This window comes from Alligator mississippiensis, chromosome 3 (genome assembly GCF_030867095.1).
Source record: "Alligator mississippiensis isolate rAllMis1 chromosome 3, rAllMis1, whole genome shotgun sequence".
NCBI classification, from domain to species: Eukaryota; Metazoa; Chordata; order Crocodylia; family Alligatoridae; genus Alligator; species Alligator mississippiensis.
The window spans coordinates 68,450,672-68,465,041 of NC_081826.1; the positions used below are offsets into that span (position 1 = coordinate 68,450,672).

At 41.5% G+C, this 14,370-nt stretch overlaps 1 protein-coding gene across 2 annotated transcripts in view; it reads left to right on the forward strand.

Annotated features, from left to right (window-relative positions):
• Positions 1-14,370, forward strand: part of CA8 (carbonic anhydrase 8) — an 86,323-nt gene that overhangs the window by 56,966 nt on the left and 14,987 nt on the right. For both annotated transcript variants that reach the window (XM_006270727.3, XM_019498671.2), the window contains exon 8: positions 13,930-14,101. In XM_006270727.3, coding sequence (XP_006270789.1) covers positions 13,930-14,064 — 135 coding nt within the window. In that variant the 3' untranslated portion in view covers positions 14,065-14,101. The remainder of the gene's footprint in view (positions 1-13,929; positions 14,102-14,370) is intronic.

Sequence of the window (14,370 nt, forward strand, 5' to 3'; positions counted from 1 at the left end):
TGAGCCTGACACTTATTTGCTTTCGAAAGGATAGGTCTTACGACATTTTAGCACTGATTGAAAAAAAACAAAACACAGATCTTTGGGTTTTAGAAGACTCAGAATAACTCTTAAAGGGAGAATGCATTTTGTAATAAGTCAGCTAATCATCCTAAGTATATTGTTCAATAAAAGGCTTTAAATACAAGTGTAAAAATGATATTATTACCGATTGAGTCAATTCTACTTTATATTATAGACAAATTAATACATAGTATAAATAACTGGAAAATTCAATTGAAAACATTTGCCAAACAGTTATTTCTCTGCATTGTTTGACAACAGACCTTGGGAATATTACTAATAGACCAAGTCAACCGACTAGTTGTTAGGTTTGTTTTATACTTATTTGCTCTTTTAGTCTATTTTCTCTGTTCTGATACAATCAGTAGCAATTTCTGGTATGTAAACACAGAGCCTTTAAAACCTAGGGAATACATCTACAAAAGTGTTAGATTTTTTAGGCTGCAGTGGACAGAAGTTTATCAGCTTCTCTTTTTCTATCACAGACATTCTTGTACTATTAATAGCAATATAGAGGCTATTCACGGTATACAATAAAAAAGGATTGAAGGACAAATTGATTTCCATAGCTCAGGCAGCCTTGTGTGCTGTTTGTCAGTCATGCTTATATTCAGCATATCATATCTGCAAACACAACAGAATCAGAAAACAGAATAAAGGATAATCTGCAGTGTAACTAGGGGTGGTTAAACAGTCACTAGTACCAGACACTGATTTAGAGGGGGCCATGGAACAGCAGGTCCCTGGGGAGTCTTTGCCCTGGCAGCAGCTCTGTACTGCAGCAGTAACAACACACCAACCACCCCATCCATCTCAGCTTTCTGGCATGCTTTTGCCCTGAGCAAAAAACTGTTAGTTACACCTCTGGGTACATTTAGTCTACCTAGTTACACTTGGAGATTCTTGATTAGCTAAAACTCAGAAGAAAAGATGCAGTTGCCATGGCCACTGCCATTAGTACATCTGCTGTATTCACAAGAGTGGCTGAAGTCAAACAAGTTATTAGAAGCATTACGAAGGGGATATAACTTAATATGGAATACATACAAACCCAGCCACCCATGAAAGCAAGTGCAAAATGTTCCACAGAATAATGGAAAAGTAGGGCTGGAAGGGACCATTGGAAGTCCTCTAGTCCAACCCCTTGACTGAGACAGGATCATCCCTATCCAAACCATCCCATACAGTCCTTGTCTAATTTGCTACTAAAACTACAAAAGTCAAGACTGTCACAGACTACAAGGTGTAGAACCCTAACTGGTCACAGATAAACAAACAGGAGACAATGGTGGTCAATACCCTGCTGCTGAAAGGATTGCTAAAACACACTCAAGAGATCCAAGGAAGAGGGAAAAACCTCTACAGTCCATACTAATCTGGCCATGGGGTAAAATTCCTTCCTAAACCCAAATACAGCTATTAGTCTGACCCTGAGTGGAAGAGCAAGATCTTCTAACCAAGAACCTTCTGCTTTTTGTCTCAGCAGGAGCATTGACACACTCCAGTTAAAATTCCCAACCTTGGCTACAGCCAACACCCAATACTTCTGAGGAAGGCAAAATCTTCACCCCCCGTCACCCCAATATACATAGCAACAAGAGGGGAAAAAAATCCTTCCTGGTCCCATGCAGCACTCAGCAAAGTCCAGAAGCATGGGAAATACTCCTAGAAAAACATAAGCATAGTTACTCCTAGATCATTCTTGACCAAAGCTTATCTAACCTCTACTTGAACACCTCCAATATTCAAGACCCACAACTTTCCTAGGAAGTCTATTCCACTGCCTCACTCTTCTAACTGAAAAGATTTTTTTCCCTATCTACTCTAAACTGACTTTGCTGCAACTTCTAGCTATTTGTCTACATCCTGCTTTCTGCAGCACGAGATAAAAGGTATTCTTTTTTTTTTCTTATGGCAGCCATTCATATATCTGAAGATTGCTATTATGTCCCCCTTTAATTACATTTTACACAAGCTGACCAAGCCTATTTCCTTCAGTCTCTCCTTGTATGATTTGCCTCCCAAGCCCTTTATCATTTTTGTCTCCTACCTCTGTATCCTCTCTAACTTCTTCATATCCTTTTTAAAATGTGGAAACCAACACTGAACACAATACCCTAGATGAGATCTAACCAGTGCTGAGTAAAGAGGCACTATTACCTCCTGTGTCTTGCACTTAATGCTCCTGTTGATGCCTCCCAAAATTGTATTCACCTTTTGTGCAACTGCATCACAATGCAAACTCATATTGAGGCTGCAATCTACCAGACTCCTAGATCCTTTTCCACTGTACTTCTATTCAGCCAGTTGTATTAGTGCATTTGATTATTCTTCCTGAGGTGTAGCACCTTGAATTTGTCAGCATTGAACTTCATCCTGTTAACTGCCACCCAACTTTCTAATGCATCAAGATTCTTCTGAACTGTGCTCCTGTCCACCACTGTATGTATGCATTCCTTCCTAGTTTCATTTGGTCTTCAAACTAGCTTAAACAGCTCTCTCTTCCAGCCTCCAAATCATTAATAAACAGGTTGAACAGCACGGGGCCCAGGACAGACTCCTGTGGGACTCCACTAAAAACCTCTTGCCATTCTGACATGGATCCATTTATAATTAATTACCCTTTCCTTGCAGCTATTGAGCCTGTTGTCTATCCACCTTATAGTAGTTTTGTTCAGCTCACATTACTCCAATTTGTTTAAAAAACCTGTCTGAAATCTAAATACACTATCTCCACTGTATTCCCTTCACCAAATTGATTATCTTGTCGAAAAAGGAGATCAAGTTTGTTTGGCATGGTTTGTTCATCCATACTATACCCATGTTGGAGGCTCATGATCATCATTTCCTTCTCCACATACTTGCAAATGGAATTCTTTATGATATGCTTTAGTAACTTCCTGAATATTGGGGTGAAGCTAACTGATCCATAGTTCCTGGGTTCTTCCTTTTAGCCTTTTTTAAGAGGGGCACTGTGTTGTCTGTTTTCTAGTCCTCTGGTACTTTGCCTGTCTCCTATGTCTTCATAAATAGTTTTGTCAATGTTTCTGAGATTTCCTCTGTCAGTTCTTTCAATATTCTGGGATGAAGTTCATCAGGTCCTGCTGACTTGAATTCATTCAGACTTATTTAAAGCTTACTGTTTCTTTTGTTATCTCATCACTCAGCTTGTCCCTTTTCTCATCAAAATAATTCTTATTAGGTGTTTGGTGGCAGCTTAATTTTTTTGTGAAGATTGAGACAAAAGTAGTTGTTGAGCAGCTCCACCTTCTTTGCATCCTCTGTTAATAATGTTCCCTGGCTATTTAACAGTGGACCCACAACTTCCTTGATCTTTCTTTCCTGCTAGGTGAAGTTAATTTTTTACCTTTGCTTTCCTGATTTTGTCCCTGCAAGTTCTTGCTGTTTCCCGGTATGCTTTCTTGGTGATCTTCACTTCTTTCCATTGCCTGTATTTTTTGAGGTAGTCTACTAGCTCCTTGAGCAGCCATTCCTCTTGTGCATCCATTGTGTTGGAATAGCTTCTTTTTGGGCTTTCAGTACTGTGCCCTTTAGAAGCTTCCAGTCATCTTGGGTGCCTTTATCATTCAGTCTGTCCTCACATGGCACCATGCCTATTGTGTCCTTTGTTTGGTTGACATATAACTTCTTGAAATCCAGTGTCTTAATTCTGCTGACATCATGCTTTTCCCATCTCAGGATCACAAATTCTATTATATTGTGATTGTTTCCTTCCATGTTTCCCATCAGCTTCACATTCTTCACTAGTTCTTCCCTATTGGTCAGGACAAGGTGCAAGATAAATGATCTGTCAGTTTATCTTCAACTTTCTGGAACAGAAAGTTGTTCTCCACACAAGTTACAAATTTGCTTGACATGTTATATTTGGCTGTATTATTATTCTAGCAGATGTCTGGAAAATTGAAGTCTCCTATCAGTCAATTCTATCTCATAACTTTCTGTTAATTTTGTTGCCTCCTTGAAGAGTGCCTCATCCACCTCTTCTTCCTGACTTGGTGGTCTATAATAAATCTCCACCATTCTGTCATTGCTGTATCTTTCACCTTTTATCTTCATCCAAATACATTCTGCTCTGCTACCTTTTTAGTCCTAAACTAGGGAATAAATATATATATTTCTGACATGCAACCAACTTTTCTTCCAAAGCCATCCTTCTGAAACATACTAAACCCTTCAATTTTGACATTCCAGTCATAACAGCTGTTCCACTAAGTCTGTGTGATATCAGGTAGATCATAGCTCTTTTCACAGGCTCTGCCTTCCAGCTCATCTTGTTTATTCTCCATATCCCTCTCATTTGTACACATATGTCAAATGTATTTTGCACTCTGACCTACTTGCTTCCTTTTTGCATCCTTTGTTGCTATCCTTTGGGGAGAAGTTAGGAACACTAGGACTATTTTCTATGGAAGGAAAATAAAAGGACATACGCTAAAGGTTAAATTCTGTATAGGTACAATTCTGCAGGAGCCAAAGGAGGCCCATAAAGATATTTTATATCATTATACTTTTCCATGATATGGAGGCACAGAAAATCAAAGCATTTTGAATGAATTAAAAGAACCACTATTTGCATAACGTAGCATTAACTTATAGAAGTGTCTTCTGCAGGATATTGTTGAAGAGAATAGTTTTACTAAAATTCCAAAATAGGATCAGATATTTATCTGAATAATAATAGCATCTTCAGTTATACCAGGTATGAGACAAATTATAAGGTTGTCTGTTTTCATGCTTCAGGGCATAATATGATCAGCTCTTGTTGTCAGAAATAAATTTCCCCTTTCTTGTACAGAGTTACAAAGATATGCATAATACAGGGCTTTTCAACATCTTTTGATGTATTTGGTGACCTGCTTTAGAGATACAATATTGGACAATATAAACTGCTGATCTGTTTTAATTTAACAATTCTTATATTCTTGTGATTAACACAGTAATACTGATTAGTAGTATAGTGCTGAAGGGAAATGGAAATAAAGCAACATAAGTTGATGTATTACAGCATATATATTACAGCACCTTCTCAACTTATACTTTATAATAAGGATAAAGAGGGGAGAGAAGTTATTTTAGAAGAGGCTGTGTAAGTATTGGTCAGGGATGATCTAGGAGTCACTATGCCTGGAGTGTGCTGTAGACCGCAACAGTGGGAAGCCCAGGAACCTTCCTGTCCTTCACGGATCACTGTAAGATAAGGAGAAAAGCAGCCTAGAGCAGATGGATATTGGAGATGACTATGCTTAGCAATAGGACAATGAACACAACTGGTGTCGTTATGGAAGAAGATCAAAGCAGCTGGAATAGGTTTATGGGGAGAACACAGAAAGGGGAGTTCTAGCTGTCCACTTAATGGGTGTGATGCGTGAAGTTGTTTTCTGTCCCTGTGTTGCAGAACAGAATGGAGAGTGTTTGGTTTTTCCATGCTTCTGGGCTTCGCTGGTTGCCGCATGGGTCAAGAAAGAAATGTTTTCTTTCTGTTCCTGCAGGGGTCAGAACTAATTTTTTTTTGCCTTCCTCAGAAGGGTGTTGGCTGCAGCTCAGGCTGGGTTTTTAATTGGAACATGCCAGTGTTCCTGCTGGGATTAAAACCAGGAGATTCAAATTTAGAGGGTCTTGCCACTCTACTTGGGGTCAGACTGACTCCTAGATCCTTTTCCACTGTACTTCTGTTCAGCCAGTTCATAGATTCAGAGATGTTAGGGTCGGAAGGGACCTCAACAGATCATCGAGTCCGACCCCCTGCATAGGCAGGAAAGAGTGCTGGGTCTAGATGACCCCAGCTAGATGCATATCCAACCTCCTCTTGAAGACCCCCAGGGTAGGGGAGAGCACCACCTCCCTTGGGAGCCCGTTCCAGACCTTGGCCACTAACTGTGAAGAAGTTCTTCCTAATGTCCAATCTAAATCTGCTCTCCGCTAGCTTGTGGCCATTATTTCTTGTAACCCCCGGGGGCGCCTTGGTGAATAAAACCTCACCAGTTCCCTTCTGTGCCCCTGTGATGAACTTATAGGCAGCCACAAGGTCGCCTCTCAACCTTCTCTTGCAGAGGCTGAAAAGGTCCAGGTTCTCTAGTCTCTCCTCGTAGGGCTTGGTCTGCAAGCCCTTAACCATACGAGTGGCCCTTCTCTGGACCCTCTCCAGGTTATCCGCATCCCTCTTGAAGTGCGGTGCCCAGAATTGCACGCAGTACTCCAACTGCAGTCTGACCAGCGCCCGATAGAGGGGAAGTATCACCTCTTTGGATCTATTCGTCATGCATCTGCTGATGCATGATAAAATGCCATTGGCTTTTCTGATGGCTTTGTCACACTGCCGACTCATGTTCATCTTGGAGTCTACTAGGACTCCAAGATCCCTTTCCAATTCCGTGCCACCCAGCAGGTCATTCCCTAGGCAGTAGGTGTGCTGGACATTTTTCCTCCCTAGGTGCAGCACTTCACATTTCTCCTTGTTGAACTGCATCCTGTTGTTTTCTGCCCACTTGTCCAACCTGTCCAGGTCTGCTTGCAGCTGTTCCCTGCCCTCCGGCGTGTCCACTTCTCCCCATAGCTTTGTGTCATCCACAAACTTGGACAGAGTACATTTCACTCTCTCGTCCAAGTTGCTGATGAAGACATTAAAGAGTATCGGTCCAAGGACCGAGCCCTGCGGGACCCCACTGCCCACACCCTTCCAGGTCGAAACCGACCCATCCACCACGACTCTCTGGGTGTGACCCTCTAGCCAATTCGCCACCCACCGGACTGTGTAGTCATCCAAGTCACAACCTCTTAACATGTTCACCAGTATGGGGTGGGATACCATATCTAAGGCCTTCCTGAAGTCTAAGTAAACGACATCCACCCCTCCTCCTGTGTCCAGGCGTTTTGTAACCTGGTCATAAAAAGAGACTAGATTAGTCAGGCACGATCTGCCTGATACGAACCTGTGCTGGTTTCCCCTCAGCATAATTTGTCCTGCCAAGGTCTCGCAAATGTGAGCCTTGATAATTTTTTCAAAGATTTTGCCAAGGATGGAGGTGAGACTGACTGGCCTATAGTTGCCCGGGTCTTCCTTCCTCCCCTTCTTGAAAATGGGGACCACATTGGCCCTTTTCCAGTCCTCCGGGACTCAGTTGTATTAGTGCATTTGATTATTCTTCCTGAGGTGTAGCACCTTGCATTTGTCAGCACTGAACTTCATCCTGTTAGCTGCCACCTGACTTCCTAATGCATCAAGATTCTTCTGAACTGTGTTCCTATCCACCACTGTGTGTGCATTCCTTCCCAGTTTCATATGGCTGCAGCTCAGGCTGGGGTTTTTAACTGGAACATGCCAGTGTTCCTGCTGGGATTAAAACCAGGAGATTTAAATATAGAGGGTCTTGCCACTCTACTTGGGGTCAGAATGATTGCCCCATTTAGTATCAGGAAGGAATTTTATTCCATGGTCAGACTGGTATGAACTGTATGGGTTTTTGCCTTCCTCTGCAACAGGGGGCATGGCTGTCTTACTTTGATCTCTTGAATGCATTTTAACAACCCTTGCAGTGCTGGATCACTGACGGCCCTTGCCTCCCTGCTTTATCTGTAGCAGGTTAGAATGCTTTTGGTGTCTTTGGTCAATATGGCTTGTAGTTGTGCAAGAGATCTGATTGTGCAGTTTTAGGAATAGGTTATACAAAGACTTGTATGGGATGATCCTTCTTTGAGCAGTGTGTTGGACTAGATGAGCTCCAGAAGCCCTTTCTTGCCCTACTTTTCTATAATTCCCTGATTCTAAAAATTAATTTGGTTTAGAAATTAGTATGGTAAAATGAGAAATATTCAGAACAGGGGCCTTGATTCTACTTGTACTGATAACTATTTTTTTATAATGGTGTGATTTCATTAGTTTAGATCAGAATGGATGAGCTGAAATGAGTATCTAAACAACAAAGAAGGAATGAAACCATCACGCTTTAAGGCTTGATTTTTCTCCCACTGAAGTCTGCTCAGCACAGTTTGTGAAATTCCTACTCTCTGGAGTCAACTGAGATCTGAAATAACTTGTGTACCCATAAGAGCAAAGACTTTACAATCTAGCTCTTGGAGCTTTGTCATTGGTTTCTGTGGGAAGAAATCTAGATTTTACTGGAAAAACACACCCTGATATTTCCAGCTTTCCCCATTGCAGTCCTTTTATAAGTTTATGAACCTCATGTGTTTCATGATAAGCTTGCTGTTTCCTCTCTAAGGATGAAGTGCATTGTTTTTTTTCTATGAGACACTGAGTATAATTCTGTGCGCTGGAGAAACACAACAACATCGTAATACTCTCCCTCATATTATCCTCATAAAGAAAATGAAAAATAGGAAAAGGTTGTTCATACATTTTCCCCACAATTTTTTTCAAACAGAACATTTATAAATAATTTTTGTGGTTCACTGAAGCATAAAACAAGTGCATCCTCTGAGCCAATTAGAAGGTTGCATTTTAACAATGATGCAGTCAGCAGCTGTCATTCTCCTGTACCCACTGCCATAGTTCGATGGCTTAGTACTGAATGGCAGGATTTCTGACCCCTTTGTGTATGTAGCTCATTCTATACTCATTTTTAAAGAACAGAAATATTCACTGGCATAGAGGGTTGTAATTGGAAATGTGCAAAATTGGTGCAGTACAATAAAGAACTACAAGGCATTTATGTTATTTCATTCCGTTATAGTCTATACCCATTTCCATAGACAGTAAAAGTAAGATGTAGAAAAAATTGAAACTGAAAAAAGCACCTTTTAAGTGACCTTCAGCCTGTTTTCCTAAAAAAGGTGACTTTTACCAAGGAAATGCATTAATGTTCTTTGTTTTTCATATTTAATTATGCGGAAAATAGACATTTATTTGCAACACTGCATTAAGCAAAAATGGAAGTTGGAAATGGGGGGGAAATAGAATAAAAGTTCCTGCAACATAAAAACCAATTTAATTTTTGGCTTCAGCTTTATGATGAGCTATGTGTAATATTCCAAAAAGCCTTATCCCATTTTGCTATTCTGCTGCATTGATGCTATGGATTTGATCCTTCTCTAGGAATAGGACAGAACCTGTTTCTAGAAGATAAGATCTGATAATAGAGGAAATATCTGTACATTGATCTCCCCGGTCTCCTGTGAAAGATACTAGTACTAAGTGCAAATAACTTCTGGGTCCTGCAGAGGACATTTCACAGTATCCATGGAAGGAGTCAGGAATGGACGTATGGAGGAGGGGACAGGCAGGCGTGAAAGTAAAAGTGTTGCTTGGGCAGTGGAGCACACATTTTCCCTCTTATTCACTCTAGTGATTATATGAAAAATATAATATAGCCTGGGTCTGTATTAGCTCTCACAGAACCACTTCTTCAGTGGGCATGTGCACATGAACAGTGGTCACAGTTGGTACAGCCTCTGGTTTTGTATCTGACCTACACTGGGCCTCAAAACCTGATGCTTCAGTTAATGCACAAGGGCTTCAATAATGACTATGAGCATTCTGGAGATCAAAGCACAGCTTGGCATGAATCCCATCCTCCTGATTTAACAGCATGGGAGCAACTTTAAGGAATATCTCCTGGAGAGGGAATTTACTGCAAGGAAAGCCAATCTCACCCAGCATACATTGCAGAGCACTTGAAGTTTGGATGGGTATTTCAGAAATACCGGCTTTACAGAGTCTTTTTTTGATTCACATTTATTTGAAGTCTCTAATTCTCAAGACATCAAACAAAAGCTGTTCTCTAGTGAAATACCTCGTCCCAAACTACAATGATTCCAGCCTGTTTCTGTGTTGATTCAGTTCAGCTCCAATGGAAGAGGCTACTTTCATGAAAGCTACTTAGTTTCCTACTGACAGACAAGGTTCTTTGGGTAAATCTGATACATTTTATTAGACTAACTAAAATAGTTGGAAATATTCTTCTTTGCAAGCTTTCGGGTACAAACACCCTTTTTCAGGCAGAAGGAGTGTCTGCAGTATCTACTAGTGCTTGATTAGCACTAGTTATCTACTAGCACTTGACTTCTGCAGGTTTCTTCAGTCCTAAAGCCTATCATATATTTGTTTTTAGGTGCAGTTTGAGATGAATAAACATAAAATAAATAGAAAAGTACATGGGTCTTCTTCAAAAGCATTTTAATTAAGAACTTCTCTGCTCTTCCTTCCTTTCATCTTTTTAGTACAAACTGCCCTTTCCATCTCAGCCTCCAAAGTCAGACCAATAGTGATTTCTAAATATTCTGCTTTCTGAAGAAAAAAAAGCAACAGAGCACAGCTAGACAGTAAATCAGATACATAAATCTGTATCTATATCATTTTGTCCATGATAAGAACAGTAATGACAGTTTATCTTCTGAGTTACATTAGGAAATAATTTCCCCACCCAATAGGAGGCTGGAAAATGCCACTCATCACCTTTTAGTATCTTACTCTCCTAAGATCTGGGACCCTGCAGAGCCTTATATTTTTACTTAAAGGGGTCTAGGGGTGCATACACATGTACTAACTTTCTGACTGTTAAGCTGACTTAACTTTTTAAAGTCAACTTAACTGTCAGAGTGTACATAAATATGTGGAACAGAGTCAACTTAAATGTGGAGCGAGATAATACACCTCTGATGTGTATTGTCTTGAGTCACATTAGTTAAATCAGTTTAGCTCACAAGGTGACTGCCACCATGTCAAGGAGCTGTATGCTCTGATGTGGCTTAACTTAAGTTGACTTAGTTAAGTTGCTTTATTTTAAGTTGACTTAGTATATATGTATACACCCTAGGCTGTCAGAGAGAGTGGAAAAGGATCATAGGGGGAGGGGAAGAATTCATAGATTTCATAGACATTAGGGCTGGAAGGGACCTCGGAAGATCATCGAGTCCAGCCCCCTGCCCAAAGGGCAGCAAGTCAGCTGGGGTCATAGGATCCCAGCAAGATGAGCATCCAGTTTGCTCTTGAAGGTGTTCAACGTGGGCGCTTGAACCACCTCCAGTGGCAGGCTGTTCCAGACCTTGGGGGCTCGGACAGTAAAGAAATTCTTCCTTATGTCCAGCCTGAAACGGTCTTGTAGTAGTTTATGACCATTCAACCTAGTCGTCATCCCTTGGGGCGCTCTGGTGAACAAACGTTCCCCCAGATACTGGTGGTCACCCCTGATAAACTTATAGGTGGCCATCAGATCACCCCCGAGCCTGTGCTTTTCCAGGCTAAAGAGCCCCAGGGCTCTCAGCCTGTCATCGTAGGGTCTGCTTCCCTGACCTCTGATCATGCGTGTGGCTCTTCTCTGGACTCTCTCAAGCTTCTCCACATCCTTTTTGAATTGTGGAGCCCAAAACTGGACGCAATACTCCAGCTGCAGCCTCACTAAGGCCAAGTACAAGGGGAGAATGACGTCCCGGGATTTGCTTGAGAAGCATCTATGGATGCAAGCCAGTGTTTTGGTCGCTTTACTAGCCACAGCATTGCACTACAGGCTCATGTTCATCTTGTGGTCAATGATGACCCCCAAGTCTCTTTCTTGCATAGTGTTGGCCAACATAGCACTGCTGAGCCTACAAGGATGCTGCGGATTTTTCTTCCCAAGGTGGAGAAGCTTGCATTTATCGGCGTTGAACACCATCAGATTCTCGTCCGCCCACTTGCTGAGCCTGTTCAGGTCAGCCTGGATCACCCGCCTGTCTTCTGGTGTGGATGCTTTTCCCCAAAGTTTGGTGTCATCAGCGAACTTGGCCAGTCCACTTCTGACTCCAGTGTCCACATCATTAATGAAGATGTTGAACAGTATGGGTCCAAGGACAGAGCCTTGGGGGACCCCACTGGTCACAGGACACCACGATGAGTGACTTCCATCAATTACTACCCTCTGGGTCCGACCCCAGAGCCAGTTTTCCAGCCAGTGGATCGTGGAGGACCCAAGGCGACAATTGGCCAGTTTCTCTAAGAGGTGATTATGGGAAACCAGGTCAAATGCTTTTTTGAAGTCAAGATATATGACATCAATCTCTTCTCCCTTGTCCAGGTGATAGGTCACCTGGTCGTAGAAGGAAATGAGATTGGTCAAGCAAGACCTACCCACAACAAACCTGTGCTGGCTATCCCTTAAGATGTTGGCGTCGGCCAGTCCCATTAAGCCTCTTTAATAAACTTTTCTAAGATCTTCCCCGGGATAGAAGTCAGGCTAATAGGCCTATAGTTAGCCGGATCCACTTTCCTCCCTTTCTTGAAGATAGGCACCACATTGGCCTTCTTCCAGTCTTCAGGCACTACACCAGAGCGCCAAGAGTTTTCAAAGATCCGCGCTAGAGGCTGGGCTATGATGCTCGCCAGCTCCTTGAGTACCCTGGGGTGAAGATTGTCAGGGCCAGTTGACTTGAAGGTATCCAGCTTCTCAAGATGTTCCTTCACGAAGTCAGCATCAATGGAGGGCAGGGGATCACCCTCACCCAGACTTCCCTGTCCCGTAGCGGGCATGGGTGTCCCATGGGACTGATGAAAGACCGATGCAAAGTACCTACTTTATAGGTTGGCTTTTTCCTGGGCATCAGTTGTCAGTTGCCTCATCTGGTTGGGTGGGCTGGGAGCATGACTTGGCAGGGTGACACGTCACCTCCCTCCTGGCCTCACAAAAGTTACTTAGAAAGGGTAATATAGCTATACACGCCATCATTTTTCTGTAGAGTTCCTCTCTGGGAGTTGGGTGTCACAAAGGCTTGGCATAGATGGCCAGCCCTTTAAATGGCTTTTTAAACATACACATAACTGCTTGTGAGAAGGAGTTGTTGCAGAAATACCCTTGCAAAAAACTTCTTCCATTGCTTTTATTCTGGGTTTGGGGAGAATTTTGTCTCTGAATTTTGCCACCATATCAAAGAAAAAAAACGCAAATGAAAACCAATTTTTTATTTTGATTTAGAACTTCGAAAAATTTTCTTGAAACAAAAACTCATTTTTGACTCCAAAAATGTCTCATTTAGAACATGCTGAAACGGGACATAGAACATTTATACATGTGCTCCAGGACTGGCAGGGGAGGTACTTTAATTAGAGCAGCTCCAAGAGCCACTCTAATTAAAGCACCTGGAGCATCTCATGTATCATCATCCCCGTGCTTCAAAATGGTGGCAGGGGCACTTTATCTAAAGCTCATGTAAGCTTTAATTAAAGCACCCCTGCTAATATTTTGAAGTGTAGGGACACTGATACACAAGATGTGGGAGGCTGCTGGAATGTGGTAATTGCCATGCTCCAGCAGACTTGATTAAATGAGTTAATTAATTGAGTCTGCTTCCATGTGCTGGAATTACAGTACATTGGAGCAACCTCCCTACTTGTGTATAGGCACACATGATGATGACCACCATGTTTTACAAATCGTTTCAGATCAAATGAATCCAATTTTCAGTGACTAAAGAAAGAACACAACACATAACCCATTCTAACGAATGGAGTTATTCCTAAATGACACTCACCTAACTTAGATCAGAATGAGCAGCGTGTGTCCCCGGTCTATTGTCTTATTGAATACATAGAAGCTAATCTTCAATAAAATGTTGGATAGGGAGGATAGAAGGAACAATAAGAAAATACGCAGAGAGAAACTTTCAAACCAAGCCCTGGTTTGGGCTACATTGCTATCTATCTTTTTTGTATGTGCAATTGTCATTTTGCAGTAAAACTGGAAGCACTTTTTTTTTTTTTTTTTAGAACTTTATCATAAAAATTTATATTTTTGGATATTTGGATACACAAACAATGCATAAATCTTAGAGGTTGGGTGAAGACTCCTTTTCTGTTGTTTTCCCCATAAAACAAATAAAATGTCTAAGAAATTCAATGTCATTTCTTTGCCTTTTCAGATAGAAGAGTTTCGAAGACTGAGGACCCATATTAAAGGTGCAGAACTTTTAGAAGGCTGTGATGGGATATTAGGAGATAACTTTAGACCAACCCAGCCACTTAGTGATAGAGTTATCAGGGCTGCCTTCCAGTAGCAGAAGAAGAACGGCAACAAAACAAATCTTTATACATGTAAGTGAAAGTTTTTTCCCTACCATGCTGAAAAGGAAACTGAAAAAATAGCAATTACACTTATTCAAATAAAATTTCAAAAAGCCTCAGTGAAGCAAATGGAGAACTCCTTTTTTACTCCAGTGAGGCAAGTGTTTCATCCGTCTGCCTTCTGACATTATATCATGGGTTTCATCCTCCAGTTCTGAGTGGTACAGTAAGCAAACAGCCAGCAGGTGGCTTTGAGTTACTGAGGAAAAAGCAGTTTTAGAAATGGATGGGTTATAAAT